Source organism: Somniosus microcephalus, chromosome 2 (assembly GCF_052327205.1).
Source record: "Somniosus microcephalus isolate GS21.2 chromosome 2, FLI_Smic_1.0, whole genome shotgun sequence".
NCBI classification, from domain to species: Eukaryota; Metazoa; Chordata; class Chondrichthyes; order Squaliformes; family Somniosidae; genus Somniosus; species Somniosus microcephalus.
This window is the reverse complement of record NC_140988.1, coordinates 66,494,891-66,515,872: the sequence shown is the minus strand read 5'-3', so window position 1 is coordinate 66,515,872 and position 20,982 is coordinate 66,494,891. Positions and strand designations below refer to the sequence as shown.

General features: G+C 49.0%; 1 protein-coding gene across 5 annotated transcripts in view; it reads right to left on the bottom strand.

Annotated features, from left to right (window-relative positions):
* Positions 1–20,982, bottom strand: part of idua (alpha-L-iduronidase) — a 485,317-nt gene that overhangs the window by 246,705 nt on the left and 217,630 nt on the right. For 4 of the 5 annotated variants that reach the window (XM_086010067.1, XM_086010077.1, XM_086010048.1 and 1 more), the window contains exon 4: positions 9,509–9,616. The exons of the other annotated variant lie outside the window; for it this stretch is intronic. In XM_086010067.1, coding sequence (XP_085866193.1) covers positions 9,509–9,616 — 108 coding nt within the window. The remainder of the gene's footprint in view (positions 1–9,508; positions 9,617–20,982) is intronic. 5 annotated transcript variants of the gene reach the window in all.

Here is a 20,982-nt window from a genome sequence, read left to right as displayed (position 1 = left end):
TGCTGTGCACATGTACATGGGTTGCGCACCGCAGCCAGGAGCCATGTCATCAGCAGATAGTCTTTGTCACCCAGTAGTCACCCTGTGGTTTGCCGTGGTGGCTGAAATGCAGATGGCACAGCGGACTGCTGCAGAATGAAGGCATCATGACTGCTGCTAGTGACCTGCAGGATTCGCTGCCCACACCAGCTGGACGTTGAGGGAGTGGAATCCCTGTCAGTTCTGGTATATGGGAGAGTTGATGTGCGGCGCCCGTAAAGCGATGTGCGTGCAGTCAATGGCACCTGGCACCATTGGGAAGCCTGCAATACTAGCAAAGCCGTATGCCTGCTCCGCCTGCTGGTCTCCAGCAAGAGTGAATGAAATGTAGTTACCTCTCTGAATAGAGAGCCTCAGTGACCTCTCTTATGTAACAGTGGATGGCAAGCTGTGAGATGTGCCAATATCTCCAACTCCAGTCTGGAAAGAGCCAGACGCATAAAAGTTCATCGCCACGGTCACCTTCACAGCCACTGGCAATGCGGCCCTAGCCCTGCTCTGAGGTTGCAGTTACAGCTGCAGCAGGTGTCAGATTTCAGTGAGGATGCCCTTATTGAAGCGCAGATGTCTCACATTGTTCCTCACTGAGGTTCAGGTAGGCCAAGTGCCCCCTAAATATCCTGGACAGATATGGTCTCCTGCTGAGACCCCTTCGCTCCTCCTCCTCCCTCTTCTAGGAGCTTGTCCTACTCTGTGTGGCCTCTGCTAATTCTCCCAGTCATGCTGTATTCCAAGGGTAATGTCTGCCAGTGCACCCATGTCTGGGGGCAACTGGTTCGTCCCACTCCCCCGCTCTTTCCCCTTATCTCTGCAATTTTTTCTCCTTCAAGTATTTATCCAGTTCCCTTTTGAAGGCTACTATTGAGTCTGCCTCCACCACCCTATCAGGCAGTGCATTCCAAATCTTAACCTCTCGTTGCGTAACAAAGTTTTTCTTCATCTCGCCTCTGATTCTTTGGCCAATCACCTTAAATCTGTGCCCTCTCGTTATCAACCAGTCAGTCATTGGAAACAGTTTCTCTTTATTTACTCTATCTAAACTCTTCATGATTTTAAACACCTCTATCAAATCTCCTCTTAGCCTTCTCTGCTCCAAGGAGAGCAACCCCAGCTTCCCTAGTCTGTCTACGTAACTGTATTCCCTCATCCCCGGAACCATTCTAGTAAATCTCTTCTGTACCCTCTCCAAAGCCTCCATGCCCTTCCTAAGGAGTGGTGCCCAGAATTGGACACAATACTCCAGCTGGGGCTGAACTAGTGTTTTATACAGGTTTAGCATAACTTCCTGGCTTTTGTTCTCTACGGGCTGGATTTTGTCAATGGGGGCGGGATCTGAGAATGCAGCAGCCATTGTGTCATCTCTGCTGTTGAGATGAGGCACCTCCGGATCCCCAAGGGTTGAAGCCTGCAGGAAGAAACAAAGGTAAGTAAACTTTTTCTAACACTCACCTCTCCACACTTACACCCACCACTCACCTCCACAGCGAACTTTTCGATCCCTCTCACCCCTGCAGACCCACTGCTCGCCTCGCTGACCCTGGCGAGGTTCGCAGCAGTCGGGAAGCCTGCACTTGCAGGGGTAAAATGGGGCTAAGCCTCTTAACTGCCTGTTAACAGGCAGTTAATTGGCTGTAATCCCCTTCCCGCCTCGAGGAGACAGGTCCCTGCATGAGTCGGGGACCCGCCTCCCGGGAAGATGGCACGGAGGCGGGTTGGGAGCAGGTTCGGTACCCGCTCCTAGTTTCTGCCATTTTCCTGGCAGTCCCGCCTCCATACCCGCCTCTGGCTTGCAAAATTCCCCCCATGCCTCTATTTATAAACCCCAGGATCCCATATGCTTTATTAACCTGTCCTGCCACCTTCAAAGATTTGTGCACAAGCACACCCAGGTCTTGCTGTTCTTGCACCCCCTTTAAAATTGTACCATTTAATGTATATGGTCTCTTCCCATTCTTTCTACCAAAATGCATCATCTCATACTTCTCTGCATTGAATTTCATCTGCCATGTGTCTGCCCCATTCCACCAGCCTGTCTATCTCTTCTTGAAGTCTATTACTATCTTCCTCACTGTTTACTACACTTCTAAGTTTTGTGTCATCTGCAAATTTTGAAATTGTGCCCTGTACCCCCAAGTCCAAGTCATTAATGTATATCAAAAACAGCAGTGGTCCTAGTACTGAACCTTGGGGAATGCCAATGTATACCTTACTCCAGTCTGAAAAACAGCCATTCACCACAATTTTGTATCCATGCTGTTATTGCCCCTTTTATCCCATTCAATTTTGCCAACAAGCCTAGTATGTGGTACTTTATTAAACGCCTTTTGAATGCCCATATACATAACATTAACTGCACTGCACACATCCACACTCTCTGTTACCACAGCAAAAAACTCAATCAAGTTAGCCAAACACGATTTGCCCATGCTGGCTCTCCTTTATTAGTCCATGCTTGTCCAAGTGGCTGTTCATTTTCTCCCAGATTATTGTTTATAAAAGCTTCCCCACCACCGATGTTTAACTAGTACGATAGCAAAATACCGCGGATGCTAGAAATCCGAAATAACAACAGACAATGCTGGAAAAACTCAGCAGGCCAGGCTGTCTCTCATTCTGCCAGTGCATTTCACACCTAATCTAGAGCCGTCTTTTGTCTCTTTCTAGTCCTATCACCATCTCATCTCGTTTTGAATACCTCTTAATGTCTCTTCACTTCTCTTTTGTTCTTTCATCCCCATTTCCCAGCCCCCCAAACTGGCCTTTTAATCTGTTTCATTTCCTGTGTTTTTTCAGTCCTGATGAAGGGTTTCGACCTGAAACGTTGACTCTATTTCTCTCTCCACGGATGTTGCCTGGCCTGCTGAGTTTTTCCAGCACTTTCTGTTGTTATTACCGATGTTTAACTGACTGGTCTGTAATTGCCTGGTTTATCCTTCTCCACTTTTTTGAACAAGGAGTAACATTTGCAATCCTCCAGTCCTTTGGCACCACGCTTGCATCTGAGGATTGGAAGCTTGTGGCCAGCACCTCCGCAATTTCTACCATTACTTCCATCAGTAACCTAGAATGCATCCCATCTAGACCAGGTGACTTATCCACTTTAATTATTGCCAGCCTGTCTAGTACCTCCTCTTTATCTATTTTTATCTCATCTAATATCTCAGCAACCTCGTTTACCATAGCTTTGGCAAAGTCCTCTTCATTGCACGCTTACTGACGTCATGATCTGTCTGTTCTGCATTTTTCCGGCGGATGTCAGCAGCACACGTGCTAATGCCCTCACCAACATGGTGTCTGATGCGATTCGCAGCAGAAGTGTGCACACGCACATCGGACGCCATTTTGGTCACCAAACGGCACCTGCAGCGCCCAAATCACGGGCGCTACCGAGCCCAATTTCGCACCCAGTCTCTCCTCATCTAGCCTGTCCAACCCATTCATAATTTTAAAGATATCTATCAGATCACCTCCAAGTCTTCTCCTTTCTAAAGAACAAAACCCCAGCCTGTTTAATCTTTCCCGATAGTTTAGTCTCACAGTTCTGGTACCATACTTGTAAATCTTTTCTGCACTTTTTCCAGTGCTATGTCCTTTTTATAGCTTTAATAGTATAGGGACCAAACCTGTGCACAGTACTCAAATTGCAGCCTGACCAAGTCCATTAATGTAAATTACGAGCAACAGTGGTTCTTGTAGAACACCATATTCTAGCTTACTCCAATCTGAATAACCACCCTTTACCCCTACTCTCTGCTTTCTTTTTTTTGCCTTAACATAGGATCAACAATGTCCAATCATAGTTTTTTTAAGATTGGGCTCCTGAAATCCTGGTTCCTAGGCTGCTTAGCCAAGGTTGTCATTTCTCTACTCTCCACAGAGGGAAAGCACTCTCTCTCGCTTTTACTTCCAAGTCCTTATGCTCACTAGTGCGGAGTGCTTCACCTGTTAAAAGCCCATATAACTCACTAACTATTTCCTCCAGAGTGAGTGCCCTGCTGTTCTATTGCTGTACACTTAAGATGCCCCGACGGAGTTGGTGATGAAGGGGCAGGAATTACAGATTTGGAAGTGGCAGCATTTGTGGATCTGCAAGTACTCAGGTCATTGGAGTCACGGCTTATTCCTCCAAGGCACCCCATATGATGTGTCACACAAAAGAGGTTGTTGAGATGTGAATACATTTGACCTTGAAGGAGTAGAAGTAAGGGTAATGCAATACTGTTAAAAAGCACAGGAAGCTGACACTACTTATGATGAACCTGGCTGTGCATTTACCAACTATTTGCTGCCACCTCACTATCTCCCACAGTCTTTTATGTTTGTCTGCCTATTATTTGTGTGGAGGGGGCATGAAAAAACACTGGCAGGCAAAATAAAAGGAAAATCCCTAAGTGTTTTATAAGTATATTAAGGGCAAGAGGATAACCAGGGACCAAAGTGGCAATCTGTGTGTAGAGCCGGAAGATGTAGGTGAGGTGTTCACTATGGAGAAGGATGATGTAGGCACAGAAGTCAGGCAGGGGGATTACGATATACTTGAACAAATTAGTATGGAGAGGGAGGTACTAGTGGTTTTGCGGGCTTAAAAGTGGATAAATCCCCAGGCCCAGACGAGATGTATCCCAGGCTGCAGTGTCAGGCAAGGGAGGAGATTGCAGGGGCTTTGACACAAACTTTCAGAACCTCTCTGGCCACAGGGGAGGTGCCAGAGGACTGGAGAACAGCTAACGTAGTACCATTATTCAAGAAGGGTAGTAGGGATAAACCAGGGAATTAAAGGCCAGTGAGCCTAACATCAGTGGTAGGGAAATTATTGGAAAAAATTCTGAGGGACAGAATTAGTCTCCACTTGGAGAGGCAAGGATTAATCAAGGATAGTCAACATGGCTTTGTCAGGGGGAGATCATGTCTAACCAATTTGATTGAATTTTGAGGGGGTGACTAGGTGTGTGGATGAGGGTAGTGCAGTTGATGTAGTCTACATGGACTTCAGTAATGGTTTTGACAAAGTCCCATATGGGAGACTGGTCAAAAAGGTAAGAGCCCATGGGATCTAGGGAAATTTGGCACATTGGGTTCAAAATTGGCTTAGTGGCAGGAGGCAGAGGGTGATGGTTGAAGGTTGTTTTTGTGACTGGAAGCCTGTGTCCAGTGGTGTACCGCAGGGATCGGTGCTGGGTCCCTTGCTGTTTGTAGTGTACATTACTGATTTAGATATGAATGTAGGAGGTATGATCAGTAAGTTCGCAGATGACACGAAAATTGGTGGAGTGGTAAATATCAAGGAGGGAAGCCTCCGGCTACAGGACGATATAGACGGGTTGGTCAGATAGGCAGAACACTGGCAAATGGAATTTAACCCTGAAAAGTGTGAGGTGATGCATTTTAGGAGGACTAACAAGGCAAGGGAATACACAATGAATAGTAGGACCCTAGGAAGGACAGAGGATCAGAGGGACCTTGGTGTGCATGTACATAGATCCCCGAAGGCAGCAGGACAGGTAGATAAGGTGGTTAAGAAGGCATATGGGATACTTATATTCTATGCCTCGGCTAATGAAGGCAAGAGCAGGGAGGTTATGATGGAGCTGTACAAAACGCTAGTTAGGCCACAGCTGGAATACTGTGTGCAGTTCTGGTCGCCACACTGTAGGAAGGATGTGATTGCATTGGAGAGGGTGCAGAGGAGATTCACCAGGATGTTAGCGTTTCAGCTATGAAGAGAGATTGGACAGGCTGGGGTTGTTTTCCTTAGAGCAGGGAACGCTAAGGGGGGACCTGATTGAGCTGTACAAAATTATGAGGGGCATAGATAGGGTAGATAGAAAGGAACTTTTCCCTTTAGTAGAGGGGTCAATAACCAGGGGGCATAGTTTCAAGGTAAGGGGCAGGAGGTTTAGAGGGGATTTGAGGAAAAACTTTTTCACCCAGAGGGTGGTTGGAATCTGGAACTCACTGCCTGAAAGGGTGGTAGAGGCAGGAACCCTCACAACATTCAAGAAGCATTTAGATGAGCACTTGAAACGCCATAGTATACAAGGCTATGTACCAAGTGCTGGAAAATGGGATTAAAATAGATAGGGCTTGATGACCGGCGCAGACACGATGGGCCTCTTTCTGTGCTGTATAACTCTATGACTCAGGGTTTTCAGTATTGGTGTTTCTCCCCCAGTTGTAGTTCTCTGTCGATGGTTAACTGCCATCATTTACTTTGTGGGGAGAGAAGACAATCTTAAAGAAATGCGAATGTTTCCCTCATATGAGCACATGTATCGTATGATGATTGTTCATTTAAATGAATTGTCCTTGTTGAACCCCTTGTGGCAGGCTATGTGAGTTGACAGAGTGGTTGCGAGTTCAGATGGTGTTTGAGTGTTTGCAAAGGTTCTTTTTTGAATAAGTGAATTTCAAGACTATGATAGGCAAGGACGTAAATGAAGGGTCTATGAGGGGTACAGGATGTGAATTGGCACCAGTGACCTGACTTACCTTGGCCACCCTAGTGAGGTTATTGAACTTAGAATCATAGAATGGTTACAGCATAGGAGGCCATTCAGCCCATGCCGGTCCTAGTACCAACCCCTGGGGAACACCACTGTATACCTTCCTCCAGTCCGAAATACAACCATTCACCACTACTCTCTGTTTCCTGTCACTTAGCCAATTTCGTATCCATGCTGCCACTGTCCCTTTTATTCCATGGGCTTCAACTTTGCTGGTAAGCTTATTATGTGGCACTTTATCAAATGCCTTTTGGAAGTCCATATACACGTCAACCACATTGCCCTCATTAACCCTCTCTGTTACCTCATCAAAAAACTTATTTCTAAACTGCGCGGCAGTTCTTTGGATGGTGGAGGTTGCACTGACTGCTTCTGGGACCTCACTCCAAATAGCTTTTATGGGATCTCAATGGCAAAGAGTTGATCCCTTCGCATCCCGATTTCAGCTAGTAACATCTTCCCAGATACACCGGAGAATCTTGGCGCCCTTCCTGCTCTCGTTTCCCCAACCCTACCTGCTGCTCCTTCAGACATTCTTGCAGTTGTGTTTCCTGCAGTGCAACAAATGATGCTTCTCTTTAACTAGCTGCAGCCTTTTAAAAGAGCATGGTCAATAACAACCCCCAGGAGGAAGCTTCAGCTAACCTGTCAACTGGAGCAGAATTTAACCCCTTGTTTCCTTTTCCATTGGTAGACAGTGCTCGATATCTATTTCTTGCTGTAAGCTCATGGGTACCTTACCAGCTTTTATTACTTTTCTTACTACTTTGACTAATCTATCCAGTATCCCTATTTCATTGACGGCTGTCTCTAGTCCATGACAACCTGACTGTGCTGATACCCCAGGTCTGATCCTTGGTGGTTCCCTCTTGAGTTCTGACGTTAACCAAGATATTTCACTGACCTGTGAAGACTAACTTACCAAGTCTAATACTATCCATTCGCCGTCAATAATTCCCTTGTTACTTTCTGTACTTGCATTTTCCTGTACCTTACTCCTAAAGCCATCACCGTTTCTTTTAATTTATTGATTAATGGACCATTTTGCATCTTTTCACCTTTTAATTAAACCTGGCTTTCTTATTCATAAACATTCTGCAGGAAACACACCTCATGGCCTCCATCTTACTTCTACTTCTCTCTCTGTTCCTCTTTAAAACTTACTTCTCTTGTTTTCTCCCTTTGTTTTAACTGACTTGGATGAAGGGACCGAGTGTAATGTAGCCAAACTTGCAGATGATACAAAGATGGGTGGGAAAGCAAGTTGTGCAGACGACTCAAAGAATCTGCAAAGGGATATAGACAGGCTAAGTGAGTGGGCAAACATTTGGCAGATGGAGTATAATGTGGGAAAGTGTGAGGTTATACACTTTGGCAGGAAAAATAAAAAAGCAAATTATTATTTAAATGGAGATTACAAAATGCTACAGTTCAGAGGGACCTGGGGATCCTTGTGCATGAAACACAAAAAGTTAGCATGCAGGTACAGCAAGTAATCAAAAAGACAAAGGGAATGTTGGTCTTTATTGCAAGGGAGTTGGAGTATAAAAGCAGGGAAGTCCTGCTACAACTGTACAGGGTATTGGTGAGACCACACCTTGAGTACTGCATACAGTTTTGGTCTCCTTATTTAAGGAAGGATATACTTGCATTGGAGGCAGTTCAGAGACGATTCACTAGGTTAATTCCAGAGATGAGGGGGTTGACTTATGAAGAAAGGTTGAGCAGGTTGGGCCTATACTCATTGGAATTTAGAAGAATGAGAGGTGATCTTATTGAAACATATAAGATACTGAGGGGGCTCGACAAAGTAGATGCAGAGAGGATGTTTCCCCTCGTGGGGAAATCTAGAACTCGGGGGCATAGTTTCAGAATAAAGGGTTGCCCTTTTAGAACTGAGATGAGGAGGAATTTCTTCTCTCAGAGGGTCGTAAATCTGTGGAATTCTCTGCCCCAGAGAGCCGTGGAGGCTGGGTCATTAAATACATTTAAGGTGGAGATAGACAGATTTTTGCAAGATAAGGGAGTGAAGGGTTATGGGGAGCGGGCAGGGAAGTGGCTTTGAGCCCAAGATCAGCTATGATCTTATTGAATGGTGGAGCAGGCTCAAGGGGCCAAGTGGCCTATTCCTGCTCCTATTTCTTATGTTCATCAGTGCCCTTTATTTCTTATGTTCCACCTGCTTGACCCCTTTTATTTTAACTTCTCTTTGATGCCTCTTTTATGATTTTCTTCACTCTTTTTATCCCTCTGAACTCAGGTGGTTCCCCGTTAACTCCTATTATCACAGATCCTTCTCTTTTAATTTGGCTTTCCTCCAGTATTTCATCTTGAATTTGCTCAAGTGGTATGTCTGTAAACTTCTGCTATGGTGATTTCTTTGTAAATCTTCCTCCCCACTTTAAACTTACCTGGTTGCACTGAAACATCTCACAGCTTCAGATCCTTTACAGAATGGAGTTCTCTGGCTCCTTGCAGGTTACCTTAAGTTCTGATTTCCATAACTCTCGATACAGTCTATTAACTTCTTACATCTGCCGGAAAACTGGTCGGACAGAGCCAGGAAGCCCAAACTGGAATGTCTTTCAGCTATGTTTGTTGTAAAAGGCTGAGACCAGTCAGAACAGCAACTCTGAGCAAGCACAAGTAACAGGAAGTCTTATAATATTATTTTAAGAGGTAATAGCACCATTGCATGGAAGAACTAGAAATAGTTGTCATTACTGTTACAGCATTATCTACTGATTTCAATAGACTGGGGGTATTACAGTATTAGCAATTCATGGATTTTATATATGAAGGTGGCTAGATAATTTTATAGAATTGTTTTATTCAGCTTTGGGTGCATTAATTTGCTGAGCGTAACTGTAAGATACAATCGCTGCAACTTATTATGAAATAATTTGCAGTTGAAACTCTGAAATAATATGGCTAAAATATGTTACAAACTTTTTCTATGTGCTTACCTATATACCTTTTTGCCAAAAAGGTGATCAAATTTTTCCACTCAAACACCTGTATTTTCTCTTCAAAGTTGGTGAAGTAGCCCGATGGATTTCCCATAAGCTCAAATCCTGCAAAATATAATGGAGGGAGTTTGTTTCTTTACACTAGTTGATGGTACAAGGACTAGGGGGCACATATTTAAGGTTTTGGGCAAGAGATACAGGGGGGATGTGAGGAAAAACTTGTTTATGCAGCTAGTGGCGAGGACCAGTAACTCGTTGCCAACGGAAGTGGAGACACTCAGGCCTAGAAATTCAGTGGTTTGCGCCAGCCGCTAGCGTCTTAGGAGGAGGAGATGTGGGGTGCTAAGCGGCTAGCGCCCGGGCGCAGCGCGATCTGTGCCTCTCGCGAACTTCAGTTAAGATTTCGCGGCGGCGCAAAACCTTTGCGCGCGCTCAGCTGCGCGCGCAGATCTTGACGTCATTTCATGGTGCAACGCCCTTTGTGCGCCCCAAACCGGAAATTCAGTGGCGCCGGCCTATTGTGCGCCTGGCGCCCCTAGCGACTGGTAGAGGGGAACGGTTCCCAGTCGCTGCGGGCCGCGGGGGGCGCTAATTAAAGGGCACTCCTCCTGCAGTATAAATGGCAGCCCTTTTGCACCACTCCTTCTTTGTGAGAGACGGATCTTTGGAGAGAGACAAAGGTAGAGAGCTTTCTGGTTTGGCTCAACAGTCGCACAGGTACTTGTGGCTTCAGGCCACAGCTTTGCACTTGTCTTTAACTTCAGAGCCATAGCATTGATTGGAAACATATAATGGGGGCTGCAATGGGTGGAAACGTTGGGCTTCTCCATTGCATTCAAAGGGCTCAGAGACGCCGTGAGAGAGTGCCAGTCATGGCCGGACGGAGAAGGGGCAACAGGCGTCGGCAAAGGAGGCCTTACCCACCCAGGGTATACCGCCAGCAGTTCTCATATCTGAACATGTCTGAGGAGCAGTGTGTTCGGAGGCTGCGATTCAGAAGGGCGGTGGTCACTGAGATCTGCCACCTGCTTTGCGGAGATCTGCAGCCACAGCTGAGGAGCAGGACGTCTCTGTCGGTGGCAGTGAAGGTGACGGTGGCTCTCAACTTCTATGCCACCGGCTCCTTCCAATCCGCTACTGGGGACATTTCCAACATCTCCCAGTTTGCGGTACATTGCTGCATCCGCCAGGTGACCAATGCCCTTTTCAGAAGGAGACGTCAGTTCATCTCCTTCTCCATGACCGTTGACAAGCAGCAACAGCGTGCAATGGGCTTTGCAGCATTAGCGGGCTTCCCCATGGTGCAGGGCGCCATTGACTGCATGCATGTGGCTTTGCGGGCACCTCTGGAGAATGCCGAGGATTACCGCAACCGGAAGGGCTACCATTCGCTCAACGTGCAGTTGGTGTGTGACCACAGGCAGCTCATCCTAACTGTCAATGCCCGCTTTCCAGGCAGCAGCCACGATGCCTTCATCCTGCGCCAGACTTCTGTGGCAGACATGTTCGAGGCCCAGCCTCACCCACGAGGATGGCTTCTCGGGGACAAAGGCTATCCTTTGTGCACCTGGCTGATGACCCCGCTCCGTGCGCCCAGCACCCCTGCTGAAGAGGGATACAATGACAGCCATCAAGCAACCAGGAACATCATTGAGCAAACAATCGGCGTGCTGAAGCAACGGTTCCGCTGTCTGGATCGTTCCGGAGGAGCCCTACAGTACTCGCCTGAGCGAGTCTCCCATTTCGTTGTCGTGTGCTGCATGCTGCACAACCTGGCTATCCGCAGGACTCAGCCACTGCCAGCAGACATTGGAGGACCACCAGAGGAGGAGGAGGACCAGCAGAGGAGGGAGGCAGAAAGTGCAAGGGCCGCCCATCGGCGGCTTATTGCAAGTCGGTTCTCGGCCCCCTCTCAGGGAATGGCTTGTGCCAATGGCAGAAGATGAATGTAGCCGCTCCACAAGCCCTCAGCCGAGCAGGGCAACCAGGACTTCCAAAAGAAAGCATGGACAGTGCGATTTTAGAATTATTTTTTACTATGATACCTCTGTGCCCTTCCCACATAACAAACTAATGGAGAGAAACCCCCCCCAAAAACACAAATACACCAGTCTCGGCCTTTACAAGTAAAACAAATAGACCAGTCTCGGCCTTTACAAGTAAAACAAATAGACCAGTCTCGGCCTTTACAAGTAAAACAAATAAACCAGTCTCGGCCTTTACAAGTAAAACAAATAGACCAGTCTCGGCCTTTACAAGTAAAACAAATACATCAGTCTCGGCCTTTACAAGTAAAACAAATACACCGGTCTCGGCCTTTACAAGTAAAACAAATACACCAGTCTCGGCCTTTACAAGTAAAACAAAACATTTGGCCACACCTTCTACTTTTTCCCCTGCGAGGGTGATGCGTTTCGCATCCGTGACTGGCCCCTACCCACCCTGCAGCTCCTCCTCAATGGGACCCCAGTGGCTGCAGCAAGGCTGGGGGAAGGCTGCTGAGGGTCAGATGGTGAGACGGCAGATGCCCTTGGGGGTCGGCCTGGACCAGCTCTGGGCCTGGAGGGGCCGGCTGCTGACTGCTCCAACTCTGCTTGGGCGGCAGCAGTCTGTCCAATGGCTGGTGGCAGCTGCAATGGAGGAGTGACAGTTTTGGCTGCAGGAATGCTGCCAACCTGACAGATCACAGGTACTCCCTGGTCGGCTGATACATTGGCACTCGCACGGGCCAGCACTGCAGCATGCGCAGCAATCTGCTGAAGCACAGACTGCTGGGCTGCTGTGGCGCGGCGAGTGCCCTGGCGATGCCTGGCCGATCCAGCAAGGGTGGCAGCAGTTAGTGCCCGTGTGGCCCTGGTCTGTGTCTGCATGACACCAGCCAGTGAATGCACGGCACGACTGAGCACTTGGCTAGAAGCCGCCTGTGATGCAACGAAGTCCTGCTGACTCCTAGCTTGTGCTGCCGCGAAGTCCTGCAGACTCCTGGCCTGTGCTGCACTGAATTGTTGCAGACTCCTGGCCTGTGCTGCCCCGAATTCCTGCACACTCCTTGACAGTGACTCTATGGAGTCAGGCATCCTTGCCACTGCAGCCATGAGCTCAATGTGCCTGCGCTCAGCCTGGGCGCCCATTTCCGCTAGGATCCGCACCTCCTCTGCGCTCACTGTAGTAGCACTGGAGGCCGCACTCACCCTCCGGGGAGAAGGCCGCCGAGCTTCCCCACCCCTCCCGCGTTGCTGCAGCCCGCTGGTCCCCGGAGCTTCACTATCCTCCGAACCTTCCCCCCTGCTCCCCTCCAGGGAAGACGTGTCACCATCATGGCCATGGGCTGCCTCGGCTGAGGGTGTCCCTGATGGTCTGGCTTCCTCTTCCTCCTCCTCTATGTCTGACTCGGACACAGTGCCAGCTGGCCACCTCCTCACCTGGCGAGTCACCATCTGAAAGCAGGGAGGCACAAGAGTTGCTTTAGAGTGAGGACAGGGCGGCAGCGAGGGAGGCATGAGTGCTGCTATGCACTGCATTGGTCCGACAGTGGCAAAGGATGCTGGTGTGAGGCGCAAGTGGAAAGAGAGAGGTCAAAAAGGTGATGCCCTTACCATTGGGGCCCACAACAGGGTCGGCATCTCCACTGGCGACGGGGCCAATCAGCCGGCCTGACATAATGCACTCCACACGCTGCTCCAGGTCGCAGAGCTATTTGAGGTCAGGATGGCCTCCCCCGGTCTGACGCTGCTGCCTTCGGTTGTGCGCCAGCTTGCCCTGCAAGAGAAAAGACGGCCTCTAAGTACAGTGTGAAGCCCTGATCTTGTCTGCACTGCCTCCCATGGTGGAATAGCCCTGACAGTGTGAAGCCCTGATCTTGTCTGCACTGCCTCCCATGGTGGAATAGCCCTGACAGTGTGTAAAGTCCTGAATGTGCAAGTGATTTTCATGACAGTCCCATAGCTGCTGGATGAGGGCTGGGCATTAGGGCTTTCAGGTCTCTTTGCCTATAAAGTGAGGTGCACATGCAGGGATGAGGAGGACACTGGAAAGGGTACTCACCCTGACAACCCGAGTGAGGTCGTTGAACTTTTTTCGGCATTGTACAGGAGTCCTGGCAACCACGCTGTTGGAGGTCACCCTGTTTGACACCTCCCTCCAGGCTTTCCGATAGGCGCAGGGCAGCGGCCTCCTTCCACCTTCAGGGAACAGAACATGGCGCCTGCGCTCCACTGCGCCAACCAGCACCCTCAGGTCACCCTCGCTGAAGCGCTGCGCTCTCTCCCTGGCCTTCTCCATTGTCCTGGGCGCTGAACAGTTCAAGCAGCAGTGGTCAGGCCTTGCTTCAGGGCTGCAGTGTGCAGGGCGTGGCAGCCAAACAAATCCACCCTCCCCCTTTAAGAGCTGACCGGCGCCAGAGTGTCTGCCTTCAATCAGCAACTCGCCTCACCTGCGCTGCGCCCGCCCTCGGGGGTAGCGCCCCGGACCGCCGGCTTAGCGCCTAATGATAGTCGTGCATCGCCTGTTTTAGCGCAGCAGCAACCTCTTGTGGCGATGCAACTGAATATCGGCGAAGGTGGCGCTAAATTGCGCCGGGCGCAAACTTTAGCGGCCGCCCGGCTGTAACGCCCCAAACGTGGCTATACTGAATTTCTAGGCCTCAATGTTTTCAAGGGGAGACTGGATAGGCACTTGAGCAGGGGAATGGAACTGACTGGATTGCTCTACAGAGAGCCGGCACGGACACGATGGGCCGAATGGCCTCTTTCTGTGCCGTTATGACTCTATGGGCAGGATTTTCATTGAGCCGTGGAGGCGTGTGGGCGGTTAAAATTGCAAAAACTGGCGGGCGGGCCCAACCCCGCCTCCATCTCGTCTCAAAGCAATTTTCATTAATTCATGTCTCATGGTCCCGTCTCCGTCCTGCCTCCAAGAGGCGGGATAGGCCGTTAAGGCCCTTAACAAGTACTAAATTGCCTCTATAATGCCATTTTGAAAGGCCTTTGCGATTTTAACCCTTTTCCCACGTGAAACACGCCTATTCTGAAATACGCCTGTACTGCAACACGACGGTGAAACCTGGTGGGAGCACAATTGGATTGCTGACTATCAGCCGCAACTCAACCATTAAAGAGGAGATTTGATCAGCCATCATTTGCAGGTGGCAGGACTTTGTAGTCTCAGGTCTGGGGGAACTTTTAGAAGGCATAACCAAGCTGTGGAAGTTTGGAGCCTGACACCCATCTCCAGTGTGACCTCCTGGGAAACCCCTCTCGCCACCTTCACTGAGCGCTTCCTCAACTGAATGGGTAGAATTGAGAAATGCTAAGGGGAAAAAAACATTAGTGGGAGTGGTATATAGACCTCCCAACAGTAAGGCGGAGGTTGGGGATGGCATGAAAATGGAAATTAAAGAAGTGTGCAATAAGGGCACAGCAGTCATCATGGGTGACTTTAATCTACATATAGATTGGGCCAACCAAATTAGTAACAATACTGTGGAGGAGGAATTCCTGGAGTGTTTACGGGATGGTTTCCTGGACCAATATGTCGAGGAACCAACCAGAGATCAGGCCATCTTAGACTGGGTATTATGTAACGAGAAAGGATTAATTAGCAATCTTGTTGTACGAGGCCCCTTGGGTCTGAGCGATCATAATATGATCGAATTCTTCATTAAGATGGAGAATGAAGTAGTTGACTCAGAAACTAGGGTCCTCAATTTAAATAAAGGAAACTACAATGGTCTGAGGAGCAAGTTGGGTAGGATTGATTGGGGAATGGCACTCAAAGGGTTGACGGTGGATAGGCAATGGCAAACATTCAAAGACCGAATGGATGAGCTACAGAATTTGTTCATCCCAGTTTGGCATAAAAATAAAACAAAAAAGGTGACTCAACCGTGGCTAACAAGGGAAATTAGGGACAGCATAAGATCCAAGGAGACGACATATAAATTGGCCAGAAAAAGCAATAATCCTGAGGATTTGGAGCAGTTTAGGATTCAACAGTTTAGGATTCAACAAAGGAGGACAAAGGGATTAATTAAGAAAGGGAAAATAGAATATGAGAGTAAGCTAGCAGGGAACATAAAAACTGACTGTAAAAGCTTTTATAGATATGTGAAGAGAAAAAGATTGGTGAAGTCAAGCGTAGGTCCCTTGCAGTCGGAATCAGGGGAATTTATAATGGGAAACAAAGAAATGGCAGACCAACTAAATTCATACTTTGGTTCTGTCTTCACAAAGGAGGACACAAATAACCTCCCAGAGATGCCGGGGAACATAGGGCCTGATGAAAGGGTGGAACTGAAAGAAATCAGTATTTGTAGGACTTGGATAGAGAACTGGTTGGCGGACAGAAGGCAGAGAGTTGGAATAAATGGGTCGTTTTCCGAGTGGCAGGCAGTGACTAGTGGGGTACCGCAAGGATTGGTCCTAGGACCCCAGCTGTTTTCACAATATATATTAATGGTCTGGACGAGGGAATTGGATGTAATATCTCCAAATTTGCAGACGACACAAAGCTGGGTGGGAGGGTAAGCTGTGAGGAGGATGTCGAGAAACTCCAGTGCGATTTGGACAGATTGGGTGATTGGGCAGAAACATGGCAAATGCACTATAATGTGGATAAATGTGAGGTTATCCACTTTGGTGGCAAAAACAGAAAGGCAGATTATTATTTGAATGGCAATAGATTGGGAGAAGGGGAAGTGCAGAGAGACCTGGGTGTTCTTGTGCACCAGTCGCTGAAGGTAAGCATGCAGGTGCAGCAGGCGGTTAAGAAGGCAAATGGTATGTTGGCCTTCGTAGCAAGAGGGTTCGAGTACAGGAACAAGGATGTCTTGCTACAGCTGTACAGGGCCTTGGTGAGGCCGCACCTTGAGTATTCTGTGCAGTTTTGGTCACCTTACCTGAGGAAGGACGTTCTTGCCATGGAAGGAGTACAGCGAAGATTCACCAGGCTGATACCTGGGATGGCAGGAATGACGTATGAGGAGAGGTTGTGTCGATTGGGCTTATACTCACTGGAGTTTAGAAGATTGAGAGGGGGTCTCATCGAAACCTATAAAATTCTGTCAGGCCTGGACAGACTAGATGCAGGAAGGATGTTTATGATGGCCGGGGAGTCCAAAACCAGGGGTCATAGTCTAAGGATAAGGGGTAAGCCATTTAGGACTGAAATGAGGAGGAATTTCTTCACCCAGAGAGTGGTGAACCTGTGGAATTCTCTGCCACAGAGGGCGGTGGAGGCCAGTTCATTAAATATATTCAAAAAGGAGTTGGATATATTTCTTAAGGCTAAAGGGATCAAGGGATATGGGGAGAAGGCAGGGACAGGGTACTGAATTTGGATGATCAGCCATGATCTCATTGAATGGCGGAGCAGGCTCGAAGGGCCGAATGGCCTACTCCTGCTCCTATATTCTATGTTTCTATATACCAGAAGCATGGGAGCCATTTATTTCCTTCCCTTCTGGACATTAAATGAGGACAAAGACCGGCCGCGGCACCAGCAGAACCAGGAACAACAGCAGCAGCACCAACAGGAGTGACAAGCTGCTGCTCACCCACCTGAAGCTGCACAGGCCAGAAGGGGCCAGTGCATGGAAGCCCGTTGGTGCAGGAGATACCCCCCAAACAGGGTCTACAGACACGGGGTCAGCTACCTTAACATGTCTGAGCAGCAGTGCCAAAGACGGCTCTGACTTTCGCGAGAGGTAGTGGGTGACATCTGCGCATTGTTGCAACAAGACCTGCAGGCCAGAGGACCAGGTGGACAACCCTTACCAGTGGCCGTTAAAGTCACCACCGCACTCAACTTTTTTGCCTCAGGCCCTCTTTGCCCTCGCGCACAATTACATCCATTTCACCAAGGATCAAGCAAGTGTCACGGCGCGTGCGGTTGGATTAGCTAATCTGGCAGGCTTTCCAAGGGTGCAGGGTGTCGTTGACTGCACACATGTGGCCCTTAAGACACCCCATCGCAATCCAGGTATTTTTGTCAACCGCAAGGGCTTCTACTCCCTTAACGTTCAGCTGGTGTGTGACCACAAGGAAATTTTGCATGTTTGTGCCAAGTACCTTGGCACAACATGTCTGAGCAGCAGCCCTGCCATGACTCCTTCAAACTGCGCCAGTCTGGTGTGTCTCCGCTATTCAGTCCGCCAGACCAACTTAACGGATGGCAACTTGGAGACAAGGGCTATCCCCTGAAGACGTGGCTAATGACGCCGTTGAGGAGACCATCCAACGAAGCTGAGGAGAGCTGCAACTCTAGCCACATGTCCACCAGAGCCATAATCGAGCAAACCATTGGTTTGCTGAAGATGCGCTTCAGATGCCTGGATAGGTCAGGTGGAGCCCTGCAGTACTCAGCAGCCAGGGTCTCCAGAATCGTCGTGGTTTGCTGTGCACTTCACAACATGGCACAGCGTTGTGGCTTGCAGATTCCTGAGGACCAAGTGGCTCCTCACATATCCTCCTCAGATGAGGAGAAGGAGGAGGAGGAAAGCGAAAAAGAACATCTTGCAGAGGCCCATCAACCAGCGGCAGCAGTACACGAGAACATTGTTGCCCGGGATGCAAGGAACGTACTCATCTTAGCCAGATTTGCTTAGCCTAGCCAATCAAGCACTTTTGCCTCGCAGCTTCTACCCTGAGCATCGACAATCGCCAAGGACCAACGGATTCCTAGCAATTTGACCACCATACTGACAATTGCAAGTAATCCTAAGCCCACAATGTGAAAGTCCCATTCGCGAAATGACACACGCCACAACTACAGCTGTAGCCATCAGATTTTTTATTTACATTATTCATTTGATGGCTTTTTCACAGAAAACATCAAATTTCACCCAAGTGACTACCCTTGTGACTATCTGTGCAGTATCTTTCTCTTACGTGTGCTCCTACGTGGTGCTTCCCCTGTGGCTTCAGCAGATGTGGAAGCCCTTTGCTCACATTCCTGCTGCTCCTGTCTCAACACCTTTGGCGGGCGTCCTCTGGGGTTGCGAACCTGTGAGGGCTCGCCAACAGTCTGCTGCTCCTGCGGCTCTGCAGGGGTTGAGACGCCGATCTCAGTTGGGTGTGGACTCTGGTGGGGCTCTGCAGTGGCATGGAAGTGTGAGCGTTTGGAGAGGACCCCCACTTCCTTGATGTCTGCCACCAACTTCCCTCTCATGGGTCAGGTCCCCCTCAGCGCTTGCAAGTGGCTTCAGAGCACCTTGCTGCACATCAGGGGAGCCATGGGGACCCGTATCTGCACTGGCAGTCCTACTCAGAAGGACTTCCATGAAGGTCTGGTTTCTCTGTTCAATAGGTGACCATCGCTCCTCCAGAGATGTCATTCTATTCTGAACACTCACCATGTTTTCTGCACTCTGGCGACTTATCACCTCCATGGAGGTTGCCATCCTTTCCATGGTGATGCGTTCATGCGCCAATGACTCCACAAAGGCTCTGCTCATGTTCGCTATGGACGCCTCCATTCGCTCCACACTCGCAGCGACCCTGGAGACAAAACCTGCCAGACTCCTGCATCTGTTCCTGGAGTTCCGGCACCGCTGATCTTATGGATGGACCCAGAGGCAGAGGGTCGATATGCAGCTGAGCCGAGCTGGCAGAGTCCTGCGCCCTCCGACTAGGACTCTCCACTGCTTTCCCTGTCTCCACAATCTGATGCTCACTTGTGAGCTGTGATACACTAGGTGACAACACTACTCTATGTCCCGAAGGTCCCACCGAGGTGCGAGTGTCTGCGCTGCTGCTGGGTGCGCTGAATTCTGCTGACGCTGCGCCCTCAGAGGTTGCAGCTTCCTCTGAGGAGTCTTGAGGCTCATGCTGTTCCTCCTGGCTAGTGGAGACGGGTGCTTGCGATGGTCCTGTGGGGGAGTAAAGGAGTCAGAGATGTGAGGCCAAGGTTACATGCACATTGCAGATGATCATTAGTCCACCTGTTAGAGCTTCAGAATCATTATCAGCGACTCATGCAATGTCAATGAGAGATGGAAAACTACTCTGTCACCAGCTTGCTGTGATGCACCCGTCTGTCCGTCCCCCACTTGCGAATATTCCTCCACTCCTACGATCTCCAGGACCGCCTCCTCCCAGGGGGTGAGGTGGTCTACTGAGGGTGGCCCTCCTCCTTACCTCGCTCTTTCTCGCTTATTGTGAGCTCTCTTTTCCTGCAATGAGGGAGAAAAGTGGAGGTTGAGTGAGAATGAAGGAGTGAGTGTAGAGATTCCACAGCATTGATACTTAGAAGGAGACAAAGATGGAGTGAGGTGGCAAGACCAAGGTCCCTCCCTGTGTGTTGTCAGTTGTTTTCATAACATCACTGTGATAGAGAGTGTGAGGGCTGCATGGTCGAATAGTTAGGTGAATATGACCATAGAGAGGGAATGGGTAAGGGTGCATGGATGTCAGTGTCAAGTGGGATCTGGAGGAAGAGATTGCTAAAGCTGAGTGCTGGTGAGGAAAGGCAATGGGGTCAGATTGAGGGTGATGGGAAATTCATACTCACTTTTCCAGTGCGCAGGTCATGAAATCTCTTCCTGCATTGAATCCAGGTTCTGCAGGTTACTGATAATGAGTTGACCTCCTCTGCCACCTGGATCCACACAGCCTTGGTCTGCTGGGGAGGCTTCTTCCCCCCTGAAGGGAAGAGCACCTCTTTATGAGCTCTTGCTCCCTCAACTAAAGCCTGCAAGGCAACGTCATCAAACCTGGTAGCAGCCCTAGGTCTCTCGCTGGTCATTCTGCCTCCAGGTCCCTGCAGCATGAAAGGCCAAAAGGTTGGCAGTCTGCAGAAGAAACAAGGCTTGCTGTGGACCTTAAATGCAGCAGCAATGATGACGTCATCGGAGGGGACTTTCAGTCATGAAAAATCCATTTGCAAAGGCTTCCCACACGTTGGAATCTAAATCGATGTGGGAGATTGATGCGATTTTCACTTAAGTGGCCAATTGATTTCCAACCTTGCTTCTTCTGCAGACTGCCAAGCTTCTTGACTGTGCAGTGTGAGGGGGCTGCAGCAAAAATTCCATCACTTCGTTAATGTACATAAAATTTCTGATGGCAAATGTTGCAGTTGTATCGTCTGTCATTTCACTAGTGGGACTTCCACATTGAGGGCTTAGGCATACTTGCAACTGTCAGTATGGTGGTCAGAGTGCTAGGAATCCTCTGGTTCTTGGCCATTGTCTCTGCTCTGGTTAGAAGCTGCGAGGCAAAAGTGTTTGTTTGACTAGGCTAAGCAAATCTGGCCAGGATGAGTACTTTCCTTGCATCCCGGGCAGCAATGTTCTTGCGTAATGCTGCCGCTGGTTGATGGGCCTCTGCAGGATGTTCGTTTTCGCCCTCCTCCTCGTCATCTGAGGAGGATATGGGAGGAGCCACTTGGTCCTCAGGAATCTGCAAGCCACGACGCTGTGCCATGTTGTGAAGTGCACAGCAAACGACGATGATTCTGGAGACCCTGGCTGCTGA